This window comes from Telmatherina bonti (assembly GCF_933228915.1).
Source record: "Telmatherina bonti genome assembly, chromosome: 18".
NCBI lineage: Eukaryota > Metazoa > Chordata > Actinopteri > Atheriniformes > Telmatherinidae > Telmatherina > Telmatherina bonti.
In genome coordinates this window covers 25,494,919-25,517,826 of record NC_136616.1, presented here as the reverse complement: position 1 = coordinate 25,517,826, position 22,908 = coordinate 25,494,919, and the positions used below count along the sequence as shown (strand labels likewise).

Genomic DNA, 22,908 nt, shown 5'->3' with positions numbered 1-22,908 from the left:
ACATGAGAATTCCTCGTTATCTTTTCCATGCTGCATCTGCCTCGCCATGATTATCCTCTCTGTTGTTAATTAGAAAGACAAGATTCCTGCTGCCACATCTTCCAAATTCACTCCACTGAGTCTTGTTTTGTGTTTTTACTCAACACCCCTAGTACTACGGTGATGATTCTCTATTACAAGCAACTGATAAGTTAGTGGAAGTATGTTGTTCCTGCAGCTGTAAAACAAAGTATTTTATTTTCGTGTCTGAAAGTCAGAGATTCATCGCACATGGGATTATTCAGACCCAGTTAAGAAGGTGAAGAAAAAGAGACTAAATCTGGCCGACTGTCCAGACAAATAAATTCTCACTAACTAAATATGCAAGCAAAACAAAAATAAAATAAAAAATTAGGAGCAGTTGAACACATTGAAAACAAATACAATAATAAAGGTATTAATATTACTAACAGAAAAAGCCACAGTGATAGTAATAACAATAGGAAAACTAATAATTATAGGATTATTTGATACAAAATAACCATTTAATATCTGATACCATCAGCAGTTTTAGCCCGATCGCCTCTGGTCAAAACTACAAAAATACTGAAACAACTTTTTGAGCTTGTGCTTCCTGGTTTTTGCATGTTCAGGGTTTTTAAGAGAAATGGAGAAAATCAACAAACCTTAAAGGAAAAAGTTTCATCTGTTAATGCAGACACTCCATCACTATCTGTCTGTGTCTCACACTTCAACAATCAAGCAGTTAAGGTGTAAGACCTCCTCGGAGGAGACTGGTAATGAGCAGGGACTCCAGTGAGCCTGCCATCTTTGAAGTGTCTCTCACACACACAAATTAGTCAGCTAACTTTGAACTGTTAGCTCTGTGACTAATAGCATTGCACAGAGTCCTTTGTCTGCTTATTTCTACACGACACACAATTATACACATGCACTGAAAGATATGATGCAGTACACACTGGATGTCAAATAGTGTGCAAACACAGCAGATGCAACCCACATACATATACAGCATGTACCACTAAGGAGGCATTTTTCATTGTACGTTTTAACTTTATGCACACAGCACAGTGTACACACAATTAACAAATGCATGTGAGCTTAGGGCGACGAGCAGCAATGATTCTTTTAAACAATGTCTGACACACATACACGTATAAAGCTTTGTAGGTTTGCTATAAGCTTTTTATGTTTGCATATTTTTTAGACATTTCAAGAAGCCCTGAATAAATAGGTTAATTGTATGGAGATTCCTTCCTCCCCCGTTTCTGAGTCTCTACATACTTTGTTGAGCAATAAACTAGACTTCAGAAGGAGGAAAAGAAGGGGAGTTCTTTTATTTCCGTAGTCTGTAGGTAGACTGCTGTATCTTGACGTAATGTCCCAACTAGGCCACATTATTAGCCTTTGAGTGATTTTCTGGATCAAGATGCAAACAAATTTCTTAAAATGTCATTGATAGTCTTGCTGCAGCTTCCACTTTAAGTCATTTGTTTTCTGCCTTTTTTTTTTTTCCTTTTTTGGTATAAATATAACAACTTTTAGACTCACATTTCAAAGTTCAAATTAAATAAGAAGTATTTCAGGCCACGGTGAGAGCAGTTCTGGATTATTTCCCAAATATGCTATTTAAGCAGAAATGTCTGCAATTATTACTGATAGTCAAGGTTTTCAGAATAGTGATTAAAAAGTTTGGATTTAACATAACACTTATTTCATTTTAGCAGCAACTTAACAAATGGCCCCTCTGTCATTTGTCATGTTTACAGACAGTAACTTTGCCTTTTAGTCGAACTCCTATTATATTCACAAAAATTCTGCTTTTAACATGGAAATGAAAAAACTGCTGAGGTCAAATCTGTATATTTTACATACATCAAGCAGAAAAGAAAAAAAAAAAAAAAAAAATTATATATATATATATATATATATATATATATATATATATATATATATAATATATATGTATACACATACATTAGGGGTTAGACTTTAACACCTTAATTACAATTAATTAATCATGTAAACATTGATGCATTAAAAGAAAAAAGCGTTTGATTGCAGAACATTTGTCAGTACATGATTTCCTGGTACACCGAACCGATTAAACTGATGCACACACTACCTTCTCTAGACTTAGTAGAGTCTTTCTCTAGACTCAATATTTAGTGCTGTTTCAGACCCTTCAATGAGTCTATTGAAAGACAAAACGAGCATCAACAAGTCTAGCGTCTTTTTCTGGTGGTACCAGGCTTCAATGCAAGACGCTTACAGCAGCTCTTCCATCACAGTGTCTCCAATTACTGAATTTACTATTCAGCCTGCAGCCTGCCTTTCTCCTGCCTCCTGTCCTCCCAGCTGCACTTCAGTGTTTCACATAGTTCAAAGGGTATTAGCCAGCAGAAGCTGAGCGACAACTTTTTCAGTCTCACACTCATCACAGTAACATAGAAAGCAATTTTATCAAAGAATGCAACTTAAACCTGACCAGAAACCGTTAACAGCGCCACACATCCGAGGTATCGGACCAGCTGCTCAGTCACAAAACTCTGATGTGGGAGCAACAAAACCGATGCAGTCGCTGGCAGTGCAAGACACAGGTGAAGATAGTCTTTACACATCTGTGTCAAGGCTAAACATAAGTTCAGCTTCCACTACAGATGTGCTACAGGGGCTTTGTACTATGTAACATTTTCTATTAAATTCTTCCGATTCAGCTGATACGCCCGGACTTTGCCATGATTTTATAATCTGGTAAATGGCTCTTGTTGGGGAAAATTGTTATGAGTTTGGTTTGTATTAAGTATTAGACATATATGCATTGATTTGCTGTGATCCTGCTGTGTTTTGTGTCTATGCACAAAGCTTTCTTTAAGTTATATGATCCTTGTCTGGAATATGCAGACAAAGTCTGAGACAGGAAGAGTTTCCTGCAGGGCATCTGTTTTTGTCAGCTGCTTGGTTGACCAGTTGTTAAAGGTTAAAGGTAATAAAGTAATATAGTGAGTGATTGATGCTTAGTGAGCTCAGTTTAGCTTCGGAGGAGAGAATGATTGTTTTCTGTGGTCTGCCCAGCAACTAGGAGGAGTTAAGCATGGTTTATAATCGGATGTTACTTCAGCATCTGCAGAGAGCATTCTCTCTCCAAGCTCCAGCGTGTGCTTGTATTAGTTTATAATAAAATGTTCATTGTAAGAAGACAGTTGACTCTTAGATGTATTACAACTTCTCAAGACCAGAGTATTTTCCACCACACTCTCCACTCAACCCAGCTGGAAATTTTCTCCATCTGTGCTTCTTTCATTACCTTTCTCATCCAAAACATGTCAATATAGCACTTTAACAGATGTCTCTTTTTTTTTTCATCAGTACAGCTTTGACATATTGTATGAATGTTTTATCATAAGTTCCACCTACTTCTTTTTTACCATGGCGATCTCACACACACACACTCAGAAAAATGACACAACTTTGAGCGGGAAGTTCTGATAAACTGTTTCCCTTCTTCGGCATCCTTTGTCTTACATCTTGTCTCTTAACCTTCCTAATGACCTCCTCTTCTCTGTTTTAACCCAACCAGGTGCTGAAGTCCCTTCCCCGCATTGAGGGGCGTCCCGGCGCTACTCTGCCACCAATGGACTTCAAGGCCCTGGAGGAAGGTCTCCGAACCGCTCACGGTGATGATATCACCGCTGAGGATGTGATGTCAGCAGCTATGTACCCCAAAGTGTTCCAGGAGTTTAAGGAATTTACATGTAAGCCAGCAGTCTTGACTTTCAAGCTGTTCTAAGCAATTATGTGCAAAAATCAACATACATTGTTGAGGCACATATCTGAATATGTTTAGCAAAAAGAAATGGACGGGTCATCTTGCTTAGCGGGCATTTTCCCAGTGGACTAAAATGTTCTTTGGCCACAACACCTTTATTTACTGGTCTGACTGGTGCATAAAACAGAGATCAGCGGTGCAACAAACACTGGCCTGGCCAGAACTTTTTGTCTTCGCCACTGGTCCATAAAACCAGTTGGTCTGCAGCCCATTGGTTCTGTTCTAACCGACCCGATGCCAAACCAACCCTGTTTGGGTTTAAAGAGCGTCTCGAGCAGTGGATGCAGCTAGCTGTCAGACCTGAGGAGAGAAAATGGAGAGGATGTGCAGAGAAACAGCAGAATTTAAAAGAAAAAAGAAATTCTGACAAATTTCCAAAACTAATTGACAGGTCGACCACAACAAAACCTTCATCAGTTGCCGTGTGATGATGGCAGAGGCTGTGGTTAGCTTCCTTGTTTTAACATCACTGAGGTTCTGTTCATTTTATTAAACAATAAACATGCTAATTGTTTACAAAGTTATGACAACGTTATAACACACCAATTAAAAAGCTTTTTTTCTTACACTTAGGAAACGAGTCGATAATGTCAGTGTTTCCAGCTGGTTAACTGGGTGCGCTCACTGGTTTAAAAAAGCAGATCTTTAGTTTTCTTTTTTATTTTATTTTCTGGGATTAAATTCTCTAAAAAATTTAGATTATTTTATTCTTGAATGTTATCAGAATATCATCAGCTTTCTGATTTTTACTCATTCATTGTTATTTGTTGTGGGTTGAAACAGTAGATACTTTTTGGTCAAAATGTATCAAATTCAGCTTCTGTGTTGATGGACAGTATACAGAAATAATTCACCAAAATGTTTTGTTTTGTTCCTGTTTTTTAATCAGTTTACAAATGTGTCCAGATGTTAATACTGATACAGCTGTTGGCTCTTTGTCAGAGAATCAAATAATTTTGGATCTGACTGAATCATCATGTTTAATTAGAAAAAAAAAGAGAGAGAGCAGGGAGTAGAAAAGAAAATCTCCATTCAGTCATTAGTTGAACCTGAATGAGAAAACATCTGGAAAGAGAAGCAGACATTTTTTTTTTCACCGTGTCCAGGAGTAATTTATATTTCTTAACAAATTAGAATATTAGACACATTTAATGTGTCTGTTCTGATTCCTGACCCTGCCAACTCACTGCGTGGCTTCGGTTGTTCCACGGTTGATAGTTGCATCTAAAGGAGTGTAAAGATTTGTAGTGTGCATGAATGAATCGGGCAAAATACCGATTTTATTTATTTACCACACTCACATTTCTGTTGTCAGTGGACTTTGGGTGATCTTAACTCAAATACCACCTTAATTATTGCATCTTGCCCCAAACAGGAGAAAGAAAAAAAGAGCATAACTCTTGTGTAGACTTTAAAGATGGCAGTGGGAGTTTGTTTGAAGCATCATGGCGGGATTAACCAAAGCTTTAAAATGAGCAGCACAGTGACGGATATGGATATAAAGTGGTGGAAACCTTCTGTAAAGATGTTTAATTAGCCAGCAGTTGTTACGTTGAGGTTATACAGAACCACGGCCTTAAAGTCACCTGTGTTTTCTAATTACTTTCTTCCTTTAAATCATTAACTTTTTTTTTTTTTTTTTGACCAGATCTTCAGTCTGTCTGCAGATTGTTGTGTGTGCCCGTGGACACTTTCACATGTCTGTTTGTAAAGGTTTATGTAACTTGAACAGTGCTTAATACACACACTGTGTTGTGTTCATTTGTCTTTCCCCAGCAAACTTTGGCCCAGTGGATTGTCTCAGCACCAGACTGTTCTTGGATGGACCGAAGATCGCAGAGGAGTTTGAGGTGCACAAAATTGAAGCGTTTTTAATCTAAAATAGTTTAATTTAAAATGAGCATCATCAGTAGTTGTAAAATCTACACCACTGTCTAACTGTAATTTACCACTGGCTCTTTTACCATGTCTTTACACAATGGCTGCTTTGTCATTAGTTGGTTCATCAGTTATGACAACAAATCAGGTGTAGGTGTGTGTGTGTGTGTGTGTGTGTGTGTGTGTGTGTGTGTATGGCACAGCCAGCGTTGTAGCTATACATTGTATCTAAAGGTACTTTATCATCATTTGGTGCAAAGATGCCTCAATTGTTCTTCCTTTAGATGCATTCAAACATTTTTATGGTTTTGTTTTTTGTACCAATAGTTCACAAGAAACAGCGATATTGTTTAAAAGAAAATAATCTGACTGGCAGGTAAATGGATCCTGTAGAATTCACTGCGGAATATGTTCCATCAAGTCTCCGCTGTTTTCTGTAAGATCATGCATTTTAAATATATAATCTTAATATTCTATCCAACTATAACACTTCTTTTTTAAAGCTACTGTAATATCACATAAGAGTATTATTTATAAGAAATAATCTTTCCATCCCAATGGGGCCAATATCTCAGTCCAAACTGTATCTGCAGATGATTTCTGAGGAACATAAAGCCTGTTTCTTCTCTAATGGAAATTCAACAAACATGGAGTCCAATGAAGGAACGAAGCTAAGCTGAATTCTTTGACATGCAGATAAATTTGTTGACTACTGGGTGAGAAATAAGTGTGTGGCACAGCTGTACAGCAGTTGAATCCAAAGCGAGGATGAGTGTAGAATATACATCTGTAATCAGCCAGTTTAGTAAATTTTGCATGAATTGAATCAGCAGGCCAGGAACAAGTTTTAACATCAGCTAGTATGCAGTCGTTGGAAATATATTTGACATGTGCCGACTTGAAATTTCATTCAAAACAGGCGACACACTGTTTGTATCCAGCAAGTTCAGCACAACAGGGGGCTTTTCCACAGAATGACAGCAGAAGGAGCAAAACTTAGACTGAAGAGTTCAAACAAAGACTGAAGAGTGAATTTAAAAGAAGTTGTGGAGACAACTGACAGTAACCTTGGTGACAGATCAATGAGGAATTTAGCTTTGCAGGTCTGTGCATCCTGCCGTGTAATGATGCACAATCCTGGCTTGGTATGTTAAAAACTGCAGCAGAGATAGTCAAAGGAAAACGCAGAACATTTTACATTTGGAAGATGGAAAATGTTGGGAAAAGTATAATAAGCTCTGAGAGGAACAGGCAGAAAAAAGATGAATGGATTAGATTTTAAGAGATCAAATATTTAAATCTTACATTAAATAAAAAATAATAAAAGAAAATCTGAAATAAACAGAACATTAACAGTGATCTTAAAAGCAGCTATTTTAACTTAACAAAGAAATGCATCAGTAGCGTCTTTATTAACTTTTGCATCTTGATGTGTTTCAGTTCGTTTCTCTTAAATGTAACTTCATAATAGAAGAATTTATTTCTGAAGATATTTGAAAATCAACTTTTAAAACTGTTGCATAAATGTGTGAGGCTGCCGCAGGGTCATTTGAGTAATCTTCTCAGCTTTTGTGCTGGCAGTGTTTTTGTTTTACTGGTTAGATGAGATTTGTCCAAAGCTCTTCTGTGCGTTGCCTTGAATTTATTGTGGAAGTAGAGTAGATGTGTGAAGCTTAACTGCACTCTGCATCAGACTCCCAGCAGGAGGCACACTTCTTTTCTAACCTGTAAACACACCTTATCATAAATCTGTTCCCCCTACACCTTATTTTATTTCTTTTTCCTTTTTGGATTCTTTGATTTCTTTATGAAGAATTCAGATTTTGACGACATTGATTCTTCGCAGCCAGCGGCAACCATGTTTAATTACCGCTTCATATCACTGCAGTAAACCAGTTTCAGGCAGCCCGTAATTGATTTTTGCTCTGAGGGGCATTGGGAACACTCGTACTACTTTGGTAGTATATTATCATAGGAAAAAAAAAAACTGTTTTAATTTTGGGCTGATTCAATGGAGGGACAGACCCCCCACCATCACCTCCCCAATTAGTTTGAGGTTATTGGATTTGAAGCAGTCAAACAGTCCAAACTGTGTGACTCAAATCCCTGCAATAGATGAAATATTCAACATAAGTAGCTTTCCATCAACAAAAGGTGCAGTTTAAAAAGAAAAACACAACATTTCTAAGCATTGCCTTTGGCAAGATTCTGTTGTAAACTTTAAAAGCCAGTCATGAAGTGTAGAAGTATTTTTCTACTTTCCAGACACATTTAATTGTATTTTTTATTCTGTGTCACTTGATTTTACTGTAAATCCTGAAAGACCCAGTTTTTTAGGAAATAATGAAATGATATCAAAACTGTGACATGGAGAAATGGCTGCTTAAAGCCAGTTTTTATTTACCAAGTTACTGTGTGATGTTGACCTGGAAGCAGCCACTGTGCAGGTGCTGCTTCTGGAGGAGCCTCAACTCTCCAAACTTTTGTCTCGCTATGGGGAGATATGAGCTCACGGCCTCTTAGGGCACATTCACACCAGGATGGTGGAGCGACTCTGTTCCATTGGGCAGCGAATGCTGAGAAATGTCACAGCTTTATCTGATGTGCTTTGCTGCCTTGGACAGAAAACAGTAATCCCTCCCTTTAAACACCAAGTCTTGCAGTCTTGGGGGTTTCGATTTTGGCTTTGCTATTAAATGTACCTATTTTGTTCAGCTCTTAATTTCTAGTTAATACTGATATTTTTGGAGCAAGTTGTGCCAAACAAAAAAAAAATCTAGAAAACTATACATAACATCGGTTTTATTTGGTCATTTTGAGTTAGAGGAGACTTAGCTAAAGAGTTGGGTTTAAAATGCTGTGTTAAAGTAAAAATCAATGCCAATAATTTCCATTATTTCATATTTATGTTGATATTGGCCGATAATATTAGACATCTCTCGTATTAAAACCTAATATAGTTTTCACAAAAGCTGCCAAGAGGCTGCTCTCTGCATTAATATTGTATTTACTTAACTGGAAGGACCTTTTGTGTTCACACTGTAAACAAATAAAACCCGGGTTCACTTGCAAGTTGACCATGATCTTCAGTTTTTAAGTGGAATGTGGTTAATTTGTTTGGTTATTCACATTAAACCAAACATAATATACTATCTGTGGAAGTGGACCAGGGTTCATTTAAAGGAGAGCAAACTATGCAAGAGTGAATGCATCTTTAAGGCTCACTTGAGTTGAAGTTTATTGGTTGATATGACAGAGACATATTAATAAACATTACTGTAAATATAGTAGCATTAGCCAAATGGCTATTTTACTTCTGCAGTGGAAATTAAAAAAAAAAAATCAAACAGAGCAAGAAAAAGTCTCACACACACAAACAACCACGAAGATAAAAGTACCTGGCTGCTTTCCACTGCTTCCCTCTGGGAGGTTGTTTGGTCGTCCCTGCTCTCTTTTTCTGCGTTGGCTGCTGGTTTCTTGGGACTTGGGGCCCTGACTCCTGGAGGGAGTGCGGTTGCATTTGCATGATCACTCAACAGGAGTCACCCTTAAAGGTGGAGTATGTAAGATTTTCAAGATTTTCAAAATAAATTAACTAAAGAAATAACTACAATCAGTTAGTTTTTTTTTAAACATGTAGGTTCCAGTCTGTCCATATTTGATGCATTATTAAATTACAAGTTTAATTAATGACAAAGACCCTTCTTAAATGTTTGCCTAACAGTAAAAAAAAAAAAAAAAAAAAAAAAAAAAGCTTTTTGTCATTTGTCATTAATTAAACTTGTAATTTAATAACGCATCAAATATGGACGGACTGGAACCTACATGTTCAAAAAACTTTCTAATTATGATTGTAGTTATTTTATTAGTTAATTTATTTTGAAAATACTGAAAGTCTTACATGCTCCACCTTTAATATTTAGTACACACACACACCTACACCCTGCGCTGGGGATGGGCGATGTGACCTAAAGAAAAATGTATCCCGATAATTCCTGGTGTTTGTCATGGTAACGATAAAAAGGACGATAAATAAACACAAATTTAGCTGAATTTTTAACAATAAATTTATCACCAAAGTAACACTAAATGCAACTGAAAGCCCCATTTGAGGTCAAATTCCACCTTAAAAATATTAGGGTGGATGTAAGTAAGTAATTGGCTCAAAAACTGAATCAAATTATTCTCTTATTTGAATTGCAGTCATGTAAATGAAATAATTCTTTTATTAAGCAATATGTGAGCTGTAATCGTTTGTAACTATAAATTACAAACTATATTTTGTCACACATTCCTACCCTGCACAGACACACGTATACCTGCTCCTAGCTGTTCGAGGTTTTTACACTTTTTTCTTTTACAAGTCCTTCTGATGTTTGTTTCTCTACAGTTTTACAAGATGCTTAGTTTTATTTAGTTTTTTTTAATCCAGTTTATTGTTCTTGCTTAAAGAAGACTCGCTTCCTTTGACTACATGTAATTTATGATGAGACACATCTGGTTGATGTAAGTTTTATAATTGAAGGAAGTTGCATATTTTAAATTGGCATTTTCTCCTAAAGCATCATAAAATTGTTTTCACTTACTTTTCCTAGAAAGTCTTGAAATAATGCATTAAACTGCACTTACAGACAACATGAGTGATATTTGATACATAATGCATCAGTGTCCTCCGGTCCCACAGTTCCTATATATTTGATAACTGGTGTTTCTAACTAGTCTCAAATATTGATGATCTGGGACTCAAAGAGGGACATAAAAAGTTAAAACATAAATATCCGTCACTGAAGGGGAGAAAATCAGGTTGCTCACATGAGCCGTTTCATGCAGGTGAACTGGAAGGACACAATGTAGGTGGTGTGTGTGACGGGTTGTCTCAGTAATTATTAGGTGTTCCTAATAGACACCTTATTCTGGTGTTGGAGAATGGCACTTTTTGCAGCGCTGGCTGAATAGTGGAGCTACAGGAGCCGTGTCAAAGCATAAACGAGCCCAGACAAAGGCAGATACTACGCTTTGCTACCATGGGAACTAAAGTGATTTTGATGCTGATTTCAGCACCGAATCTTTGAGTGCTGAACAACACCAAAATCCTCAAGTTGCTGATGTCATGGGAATTTGATGTAAAGGCTCTCACAGTGATCATTTAGTATTGTTTAGCAGTTTATTTTAACCCAGTTACTGACCCTTTCTGCCTGCTTTAGGTGGGGAAACACGAGCACTTTGATCTTTTTAATCGCAATGTGTCATGTCAGAAATGTTCTGCAGATTAATCTGTGTGTCACTGTTGCTTCGCCCTACTAATTCTGACAAACTTGGATCCCATTTAGGCACATGCGCCAATGACAACAGTGAAATGCTAAGTAGTGCACACACGCACAAATATACTCCTACATACAGACTACAGTTCTGTCTATTGCTGTCATTCACCCACACATGCATACGGCACAAACAGGAGAAGTAAAACACTGACCTGTGTGTGTCTGGTGCATGACTCAGTTTTGGTATTTATCCCGTTTGACAGAAACATGCAGACAGATTTTGAAAAACATGGACAAATTGATGCGCAGCATGTCACCTGTAATGTGCACTGAAACCACCTCCTAACCTCATTGTGGTTGTCACAGGTGACAAGTCATTTCTAAAGTCTGATAAAGACCGGATGCTAAGCATAATGTAAAATGTGTCCCAGTCAGTAATATTGTAGCTCTGAATGGATAAGCAGATGATGCGAGGGCTATTAAGATGAGAGCACCACAGATGTATCGCTGAGATATGGAACATGCAAAATACACAAGAGATGCTACCACAAGAGTAGTACCAGATAGCAAAACAGCAGGCAGCTGGATGATTAGTTAGGTTAGGATGAATTAAAGGAGAATCCTATTGACTTGAAACCTATTTAAGCTGTTTATCTGAGTGTTTTAAAAAAACTGAATAATAAATTGACTGTACTGGAGTTTATCATGACATGGTTTACAGATTAATGTTTACGCCCTTGTCACGACCCGGCTAGGAAGTCAAGAGAAAAATTAAACAAGGCAGAACTTAAACCAAAGATAAGTGTTAACATATAAAGAACTGTCCAACAAAACCAGTTTAAACAAGATGAAGATATTATCTGAGCAGTGGGTTGACGTTTCTTAACTGCATTAAGTGACTGCATTTTTTTTTTTTTTTTTTGTCTTGTCCAGCATTTAAGCAAGCAGACTGATGTCCTGGATGCTGTGTTCTGCTGAGCAAATTTATTTTGCCAAGGGGAACTTTTATAGATGTAATGATCCCCTTGTATTTCTGGATTCTTATTTTATTTTTATGTTTGTTTTGGATAATTGTTTGGATTCCAGAGTTTATGCTGCTGGACCAGACCGGAGAGGACAGAAGACATAACTGTCCAAACCGGTTATGAAGGTGCTGTTGCTGCAGTCTTATTGGTTGGACCTCTGGCTGCTTTTACGTAGAGGTGTAGTTTTGATGTGTGTGCGTGTGCTGCTCTGTCTGGAGGTGAATTTGGGCACGTGCATCCAACTACAGCTTGATGTTAGGTAAACTACACCAACATTCAGAAAGACACCCTGGCTTCTATTCCAGGGCCGACTGTGTCTCTGTTTCCACCCCACCTTCATTCTGTTGCGCTCCAGCTGCAGCAGCAGCAATTCCCTTTGCTGCTCACGTCCATAAAAATAGAAGGAAAAACAAGTCATTCTCACCCTCAACTTAACCGCACAAAATGCATTTTTTTCATCTGGAAATCAGCCCAACTGGTTGCAGGGCTGTGGTGTAAATGCCAGTCGTGAATGAGGGCCTGCACGTATTATTTTACAGAGTGAAGACGACTCTTTGATCAGCCAGGAGAGGCAGAATGAAACTGCAGATAACAAGTTGAGTGAGTGGTGTGTTTTTGTTTTATGGAAAAGAGCTGGACAGTCTGGAGGCAGAGCCAACAACAAATGTACATAATCTGCAGTATATTCACTTAAATATACATAAAAAATATTTCTTACCTTTTTTAGAATAAGAGTGACTTTTTATTTTTCCATATTTTTCCTCTTTTTGTTAATTTTGAAATTTGGGGAAAATTTATATTTCATAACAATTATGAACAACTTAGGGGTTAATAGTAGACAAAACTTTCCACTTATCGTCCTGGTAACATAAATACAGGATTAAACATAAGGAAGACCGATAAAGATCTTTTATGCAGATTAAAGATAAGTGTTTCTTCAGGAACATTCACATCAGCCTTTTTGATGCGAATCAGAGTCCATTTGCTTGGAAAGTCCCCTTCTTTTGGGGAAGTGTAAACGCGCGAACGAATTCTGATTCGGACCAAAGAAGCGAACTCGGCCTGCCTACAAACACAGGTCTCAGCATGTTTCAAATGGACCAAATATGGGAAGCCAACTACAAAAAAGAGTCATTTACTGCATTTGATGTAGCATTGCATTGTGGGTAAATGCATAGCGATCGCATTCAGAGTCTTCTGCTTCGTCTGTTGTTCATACTGCATCCATTGTTGCAGTGTATTTCTGCAGTATACTTTCATAGACAAAGTTAAAAAAAAACAAAACAGCGATAGTTTTGTCTCCATTTTTAACTCGCAACAGAGTTTTCTTCTTCATGCTAGATATTAGTGCAGCGCCACCTATGTAGTGAATGGGGATATAACATTGTAAACGTTTGGCGTGTTTGATCAAAGTGCAGCTTGAATACAATCTCTCTGAATGGATACACCCCCCTACAACTGAGCCGAGTCCCCAATCGGACTGAGTGCAGCAGACTATCCTGATGGGAATGCACCCTTTAGTTGGGGCATGTCCATCGTTTGACTTAAGTAACTTTGTCATCCAAAATGTAGCAATCACACAGTCTTGTGTAAAGGTAACCAGTAACATCAGAGGCTGCAAGGACTGGGATTTCCATTAGTTTATGTAATGAGAGTTTTATGTCAGTCTGATGAGATGGAGTACTGAAGTTGTATCTTTAGCTGTGGGTACACACACATCTCACATAAAATCCTCCTCAGAGGAGTAATCATTTAATAGGAGCAGCTATGAGGAGACTTAGTGCAGGAACCACCGTTACAAAAAGAAGTTTTGTTTTTTGTGTCTGACAAAACGGCACAAACTAGAAAGAAGCTGAGTTAAAAGAAGCTGCATAGAGAAACTGGTAGCGATGAAGATTATCTGGCAGAGAGAAAGCAGAAGTATGCAAAGAAAGTGTTTGTTACCGGATGAGGAGTGCAGGAAATAGATGAAGAGCAAGATCACCGAGAGAAATAGAGACGAAATAAAATGGAGATCAATGTGTATGTGCAGCAGGGTGTATTTTAGTCTCTGCATGGAGACTTGGCTAGGAATATCAATGGAGACACAGCAGCCAGAGATAGCAGTGTGGCAAACAGGGAGGCTGGGAGTGGAGGGCTCGTGGAATAAAGGTGGATAAACACAACGCAGAGAGAGCTGGACAGCAGATAAAAGAGAAGCTGAAATGGGCAGATGAAGGAAACTGATAATAGCAAGAGTCAGTGAGTCCAAAAAGAGAAATCAAAATAACAAAACAAAATTTAAAAAAAAAAGAAAAACCAGCTATACACTGGAGAGCTGACAGAGATTGAAAGCCAAAAAACAGATATAAAGTCACACTGGAGGATCCCCCAGTGTGACTTTATATCTGTTGTTTCTTCCTGCATGTCAGTGTTTACATCGCTTATCTTCTTTTTGATATCAGTGTGTGGTAAAAGTCCGTCTGAACGTCGTCATGTGCTGGAAACTTTATTCAGACAAGAACTGAAATCTGAATCTAATGCATGGAATAATCTGGTTAATGTAAAAATGTTTAATGCAGGTGGAAATCAACTTTTCTCACACGAGAAACCAAACCTTCAGGGCTTTTTCCATGTTTTAGTGCTGTGTCAGAGCAAAGAACTGCTAACATCAGGAAGCATGCGAGCCTGATCAGTTCACATGTTGCAACCATCTCGTTTACAAACCAGTCAGTGGAGCATCTGCTTTGCTTAATTCAAAGGAGAATAAAATGGATGTGATGTAGAAGCAGCAGTGGAAAAACTGTTCAGTGTATTCTACATATAGCTGAATGAAAACAAATCCATTATACCATCATCAATAATCCAATTTATAATGACTCTGTTCAAATTAAGTCATAAAACATTATTACGGAGCTAAAAGACAGAGGAACATGAAACTCAATGTTCTCGTTTTCCTGCTGTTCAGTAATTTATTATCACCCGTCGTGTTTGGTACAGTGTGCTTTTCCCACCACATGTTCTTCTTTACTTTGAGCCTTTTCTCTTCTAAGTGTTGCTTTTCTCTATTTTAGAGTAGAATGATTGAAGCTATGTCTTCTTAAACATGTGGGATGACAGCTTACGCTTTTTGTGCAGCTGTTCCATGTTGACTCCTGACGTCAGCTGATGGTCCTGAATGCAGTCAGCCAGAACAGATGTAGTGTAGAAACACACACTGAGGATTCATAACGGCGTGAATGAATCTGGTTTGGTGCACAGACAAATCCAGGTTGACATTTCATAACCTCACAAGTACGACTCACGTTAAAAAAAAACCCAGCTTGTCGTAAACTAGACTGTTGACATGAGAAACATCAGTTACAAGGAAGACGGCTGAAGAAGTTGTTATCCTGTACTGTCGTTATAACAACAGAGGTTCAGGAGTACAATAGAGATGTTTGAAGTGACATAACAACTTGGGTCTGTCTGTGGACATTGTATCATGTTTGAACTGGCTCTACCACGAGTCTTAACCCAGCACTGGGACCACTTTGGTCAAAAACAGGTATCAGACAACTTAGTCAGGATAAAAGTAAAGTCAATGAACTTACACTGAATTATGCTGTTAACATTTTCATCTTTCTCTGAGAACCCGCAGCAGTCGAAGTCAGTGAAACCACAGCTGACTTCATTTGGATATTACCATTCATTCATACTGGTACGAAGACAAGGTCCATATTTATACCTCAGTCTCTTATAGTGTGGGAACCTTGAGCTCTGAGTCTCCCATACAGGTTTATTGTATCTGCGAACAATTGCATTCTTATCGTCTTGGTTACCAGAACCCTTTTTTTTCATGCGTAGCCTTGATTTAAAGATAGAAAAGATATATTTGACAGATTTACAAGATCGGATTCTTACTAAGGTCAAGTTGAGCTCATTTTAAATTATCCATATTTACAACATAAAAGCATTTAGCTGCTTTTTGGAGAAATCTGAGGTATCCATCCATCTATTTTCTTAACTGCTAAGTCCAATTCAGGGTTGCTGGTAAGCTGGAGCCTATCCCAGCAACCCGCAACAGTCACCAGTCCATCACATGAAATGTTAAGTACAGATGTTTCCACAACAACACTGTTGGTCAGCTAGAAAGTAAGAGTCAGACAGATGTCTTCTTTAATTTCACTCATGGAATTAATTTGTTTTTGTTGTTTTTTTTTTTTACTTAAATTGCAAACATTGACAATAAACCAACACCACTGTGGGTTTCATTAGAACACATTGGGCGAATCACTTTCACATCAGCCTTTTTGATTAGAAACACAGTCCGATTGTTCAGAAAGTCCACTTTAAGCTAAAAAGTCACTTCCTGCATTTGGCAAAGCATTGCATTGTGGGTAAATACCTAGCAATCATATTAAAGGTCCGCTGCCTCGTCTGTTGTTCAAACTGCGCACATTGGTTCTGGCAGAGGTTTCCTTCCTGTTAAAAGGGAGTTTTCTCCTTTCCACTGTCGCCAGTGTGCTTGCTCAGGATGGGAGATTGAGTTGGAGCTTCCAACTCAATCTGTTGGTTTCCTGATATAGGCTAGTATGAATTGGCTTTCATTATATTTTCTTTGTAAAGCGTCTTGAGATGGCATTGCCGTGATTTGATGCTATATAAAGTTGAATTGAATTATATTGTTTCAGTGTATTTCTGCAGGATACTTGCATAAGACTAATAAAAAACCCAAAATTGCGATAGTTTGGTCTCCATGTTTAACTCGCAAGTGGAGGAAAGTTTTCTTCGTCACGGGGTCTTGTCTTCTCTTTTGCTAAATACCAGTCCAGCACCACCTTTGATGGGAATGGGGATATATTATTCTGATGGTTTGGCTCGTTTGACCAACGTGAACGTGATCTCGGTCCACATGGACACACCCTTCTACAACTGAGCCAAGTCCCCAGTCTAGTGGACTATCCTGATGTGAATGCACCCTTGTTTTGTTTTTTAACAAAAAGGGATTAACATAATAACTTAAAACTCCATTAATGTCTGTAAAAATACATTTAAATTTTAAAACACTAAGAAACAGAAAACATCCCTGACTAAAACTGAACAGACCCAATATATTAAAAATTAATTCCTCCATCAATAATTTATCAAAAAAAAAAAAAAAAAGAAATGGTTAAGCAGATTAATTTAGCAGTCATTGACGTTGGTAAAATGTCCCTGGCTCATGTTTTTATCAATGTTTCAGTGCATTGAAATATGTTGTGGTGCAGCATTTTGATGATAAATATTAGTTTTGTTAATGTTCCAAGTCCATTATTACAAGTTAATACTGGGAAACGTCCTCACGGCAGGTGGAAATAACTGGAAAAGAGGAGGAAACGTACGTTTCACTTCACCAACTTCACTTAATTTCAGAAGGTTTTACAGTCTGTTTTTATTGCCTCAGTAGAACGTGTAAATTGAACACGTTGGTATTAATTCCTCTTCTCTGAACTCATTTCTGTCCTTGTTCTGATCCTCCTCCACACTCTGTCCCCCCAGGTGGAGCTGGAGAGAGGGAAGATCCTCCACATCAAGGCCCTGGCATTGGGCGACCTGAACAAGGCCGGTCAGAGAGAAGTCTTTTTTGAGCTGAACGGCCAGCTGAGATCTGTGCTGGTGAAAGACACAGTCGCCATGAAGGTACGCAGGACATCTGGAGGGAGGGGGGAGAGATGGACAGTTGTTGATGGGGTTTATGGAGCTAGGAGGATGTTGCTATGGTTCCCTGGATGACTGACTTATTTTGTCCCTTTATCCAGGAAATGAAGTTCCATCCGAAGGCTCAGAAGTCGATCAAGGGTCAGGTGGGAGCACCCATGCCTGGAAAAGTCTTAGAGGTCAAAGTCAAAGTTGGATCCAAGGTCAGTTAATTGACAACTTCTGCTTTTTCATTTCATTTGAATCTTTAATTTGTGCATAGAAACCCCAAGTGAAGTATACTTTGGTCAGCACACCCAAGCTAAATCTGCCTCCTTTTCCAGAATTATTAGTTCTTGTTATTATCTGCCTTCTCTGAAATCAGCTGGCTGCCCATTTTGTTTTCCGTGTTTGAAGATTTCCCTGCAGCTGCTTTCAAACTTTCCATTTCTTCTACTTAACCTGTTTTTCCTTTATTAATTTATCTTCAAGTGCAGTGAAGTAATCTAAACCGTGGCATTTCTACAGTGAGATCATTCACCAGAAAAGATGTTAGTTTATGTTGCGTAACTGGCTGAGTGTCTCTGAAGGCCATAGAAACTTGTTTACTGGAAATGTTTTGATGGCAAAAGAAGCAACAGACACTTGAGTAAAGCTAAAAGATCTTTAATGCAGAAAAAGGTTCCTTCATGAAATGACCCAGAGGTGCCTTATCTGTAACAAGTTGAATTTTCTAAATGCTAAGAAAAATAGCGGAAGTACGTTTAGTCTCTCCTTTATTAAAAGATGAGACGATGATTCTGTTCTGTAATTTCATCAATGCAATTAATTGTTTAGTTTTGTTTTTAAACTTAATTTGCAAACATTGACAATGAACTAACACCAATGTGTGATCCATCAGGGACACTCGGAAAACCTGCAGGACCAGGATTAAGGATCCCTGGCTTAGAGCAAATCAGCCTTTTTGATCCGATCCAGTTATTCTCTAATTAATAGACATTACTATCTGAGAAAAGAAAACTACACGTTCTTTTAATGTTACAAACCAAAAGTCTGAATTACCACCAGAAAAAGACACTAGACCTGTTTATGCTCTCTTTGTCTTTAAACATTGCTAATTATCGCGCCACTGGGGCTAAATTAGTAGCAGAGGTACCATGTGCATCAGCCCAATAGGTATATTAGGAAATTGTGCTCTAACAAAAGTTCTGCAATTAAAATGTGATTTAACATGTTAAAGTCCTGCCCCTACTCTTTAGCCAAACCCTACAGAGGTGCCAATTACTGACACCTAATCTAGAACATGTAATACACCACTGATGAAGCATGTGCTTGAATACATCAGTTTCATTGGACACATTTTTAACAAAGATTATGTCCAAATAGGTCAGCAGATTTCATGAAGTCTCACTTTTAAATATAATCATCTAAACGACCAAATCCAGTGAAACCAGGGGTGTCCAAGTCCTGCAGGTTTTCCATGTATCCCTGTTTCAACACATCTGGCTTCCATTAAATGGATCCAACAGCCAGTGAAGTTCTGCACAATGAGTGATTAGTTGGAGAAGCTGCAGGACTGAGGCTGTTTGAGGACCGGAGCTGGGAACTGTGTTAAACATTCATTACCGACTTCCAGGTCTGCAACTCAGATGTATTCTGGTCATTTTCAGCACACAAACTAAATTTTAGTTGTCTTCTCTGCTTTTGTGTGGATCCACCATCTGCCATAAAAGCAAATCTTCAGCTTTGGCTGCTGGGTTTAGTAGTTACTTTCATACAAACTCTCTGTCCTTGCATTGACAGGTGGAGAAGGGCCAACCGCTGTGTGTCCTGTCTGCCATGAAGATGGAGACCGTGGTCAACTCTCCCGTGTCTGGCACCGTGAAGGCTGTTCATGTGTCACCTGACGCCTCTCTGGAGGGAGACGACCTGATACTGGAAATTGAGGAGTAGATTGAGAGGGTACAGGTGGAGGGAGGGAACAGCAGGAAGTACTGACAATCTGATCCTGAAAATGGAGAGAGGTGGAGGAGTAAAAGCACATCTTTTTTCTGCGACCCTTAGTATGTGCATAGTTAGACCACGTGCACACAATGAGAGCCCTATGCATATCCTGACACCTGATGGATGTAAAGATCAGATGAGGTTTGACTGTCTGAATTACTTTAATGGAAATTTTCTTGTAGCTTTTTAATTCCTAGTTGTAGTGGTTAGCTCAGTGATGACATCTTTACTAATGTTCTGTCACGTTAGAGATCATGACATCAATATCTTAGATGCATTATATGTTAAAATGGTGATACATTCCACTGCATTGATGATGGTCTTAAATATGTTGCACTACAGTGAGCTAATCATGTCCGACGCTAACAAGGTTTTAAAATCTACTTGGAATTAAAGGCCACAATTTCCCTGTCAGTGCTGTAGATGTTGCCTCATACAGTGAGAAGGTTAAACTTTGACTACTAGATGTTTTCACTATGGTTTACAGGATTCAAGTATAAATCAGACATAAGTATCTATTGTCTTTTTCTTTCTATTAGTAAGCTCACCTTTGTGGTCTCAGTGCATTCTGGGAATGTGTCATTGCTGCTAGCATGGAGACTTGCTTTTTCTAGGTGAAAACAGAGTAAAATAAGTAACATTCAGTCCAACAGAAAAGCACAGTAAAGGATGAATGTTAGAAGCAGAGACAGCGATGCCTAAACAATCTCAAGTTAGACCAAAGTGAAGAGGTCTGTTACTGCATCAGTAAAAGCACATGGTTTGTTTTTGTTCTAAAACATCGACTGTAGTTCAATCCCCAAGTAGAGCCAATTTCATTGTGGGTCAAGCCAGATCAGCTGTACAGGCAGTCTCTGAAGCAGCTGGTCCACTTCTCTTTTTTTCCTCAAATCCAGAGACTGAGGTGAACGGTTAGTTTGTGTGGAGAGTTTTTATGCTAGGTGTAAATGGGATTACGGGACGGTGCTTTAATCTGATATTTTACCAAGACTCTACAAATTCATTTATTAACTAATTTCTGTCAAATTAGCTGCACTAATAAGATGCTCCCATTAGCAAAACTCATCTTTATATTTGCTTATGAGCACAGATTAGAAATATAAAGACAAACTCAACCAGTCCTGACCACACCTCCCAGCAACAGAACACATTCAGATATGCAGGTGCAAAATATTAATGGTGGCCCTTGAGTGCTGCTGTGTCTCCATAGCAACACCATCCAAATCAGTCAACAAGTGTTAAGGAAACTGGTCTATCAGAAGTTCTGGCAGAAAACGAGACTTTAAGAGCATGGTGCAGGTCAAAACCCCCTTAAATGTAGAAAAATACTGTTGGCTGAGGTTGAATAAAAACACACTAGGAACATGCAGAGACAGTGATATAGCACAAAAGAAAAAAAGCACCCAGTTGTTAGACTGTAGTAACAGCATCTCACCTGTAGATGGTGTGTATTTGTTATTACCCATAAACAATAAATACACATCTACAGGCGAGATGCTGTTACTGCGCTTCTCACAATGGGGTGCTTTTGTTGGCACAACAGGCTCCCTTTTCCTGTCTTGCAGGAGCAAAATCACAAAGTGTGTTTTTATTCAACATGTAATGGGAGTTTTAACCTGTAACATGCTCTTTCAGCTCAGAGTTGCAGGTGTACAGCTGCAAGCACCACTTAGTTTCTAATAGTCAATCAGGAGTTTGAGCCAAAAGGCCATGGATGCTTCCACCCCCTTGCAAAAAATCTGTTTTCTTTAACAGGCTCTACTGGCAATAACAGAAAATTGAATAATTGGTTTGTACTGGTCTGTTACCTTCAAGAATGAATCATCAATGGTGAGCAGTCACGCTGCAGGTAATTAAAGCACCAGCCCGCTGTTTCTTGGTCTGTCAGGCTGCATGTGAGTAATTTTATGGGAAGAGATGAAGTGGTGGGCTTGTGTGAATGATAAACACTAATGTAAGGTCTCCCCCCTCCTCTCCTTGTTCGCTTTCTCTGCCTCATCTATTCAACCACCTTTTCATAATGTCTCCCCCCAACTATATATTTGCACATGCAAAATAGTGGCATCAATTCATGCAATAATGTAAACAAGTATCTCAGTGTTCCTGTGACTAACAGCCATGTTTATGATGATGTACTTGTGTCTGTGGGGGGAAAAAATACAACAAAGTTTTTCTTTCTCTATAACTCATGTCATCAGAAATTGTCCAATAAAAATATATAAACCAGGATCATTGTGACTATTTAAATCATTTCCCTACATCAGGGGTCCTGGAGGGCTGCAGGTTTTCCAAGTGACCCTGCTAGAACACTCCTGACTCAGACAAGCTCTGCTCAGCTAAATACACACTGATTGGCAGCAGGGACACTTGGAAAGCCTGCAGGACACTTGAGGAGCAGGATTGGTGATCCCTGACCTACATAAATGACCACCTGCTAATTAAAATATCTCAGTGAAACTTCTTTCACTCTTTCTAAAGTTTAGTCTAATGGGAAAATAATAAGGAACTTGTTCTAAAGAAGCCGAATCGGCTCCAATAAGATGAACGGTCCATTATTAGATATGATAGAGTGAATTAAATCAGTGTTGCGGAGGTGTGTATGGCATATTTTACACAATCACCAACCTGATTCCATGTAGGACACATCATGCCACAAAACCAGTTGGACCCAGATCTTTGTCTTCTCCGAGATGATGGCCAGGCTTCAAGACTGGACCTCCATCCGTACTTCCTGTATGAACATAGATGTTTAGAGATGTTAATATTGCGACTGATTTTTCAGCAACAGAGGGTAACAAAGCTTGAATTGCAGTCAGACTCGGATGATGTTGGGAAGTCGCCTCAAAGCAATCGAGCATAAATTTGAATTTCACATCAAAGTTGTCAAACTGCTGCTGTTTCAGAAGCATGTGTACATATGTATTGTTGAAATGCAGATAAGTGTCACAAGCCTCTATAATTATTCCTCTCAAATTGTCTCATGTGAAAGGCTGCAGCATTATTTTCACTACATTTAGGGTGAAATTAACTTGGGATGGCATTCTTAAGGCGTAAAGAATAGAAAGAAAATGTCGGAGAATAGCGAGCGCAAACGGCATAGAGCGGTGATGCTGACATTTGGGTTTCACTGTTGAACAGTTAGAGGTTTGATTAGTAATTCTCCAGAAAGAGTGTAGGTGGAGGGAGGGGGTGCAGAGTTCATGCAATGTTCATTATTTTAACAGCTTGGGGGAAGAAACTGTTTTCAGTATCATTGTGCGTGACTGAATTGTCC

General features: G+C 38.5%; 1 protein-coding gene across 2 annotated transcripts in view; it reads left to right on the top strand.

Moving 5' to 3' along the window:
* Positions 1-21,861, top strand: part of pcxb (pyruvate carboxylase b) — a 320,178-nt gene extending 298,317 nt beyond the window's left edge. For both annotated transcript variants that reach the window (XM_079257650.1, XM_079257649.1), the window contains 5 exons: positions 3,581-3,755; positions 5,606-5,679; positions 17,493-17,633; positions 17,753-17,854; positions 19,434-21,861. In XM_079257650.1, coding sequence (XP_079113776.1) covers positions 3,581-3,755; positions 5,606-5,679; positions 17,493-17,633; positions 17,753-17,854; positions 19,434-19,583 — 642 coding nt within the window. In that variant the 3' untranslated portion in view covers positions 19,584-21,861. The remainder of the gene's footprint in view (positions 1-3,580; positions 3,756-5,605; positions 5,680-17,492; positions 17,634-17,752; positions 17,855-19,433) is intronic.
* Positions 21,862-22,908: the final 1,047 nt, after the last annotated feature.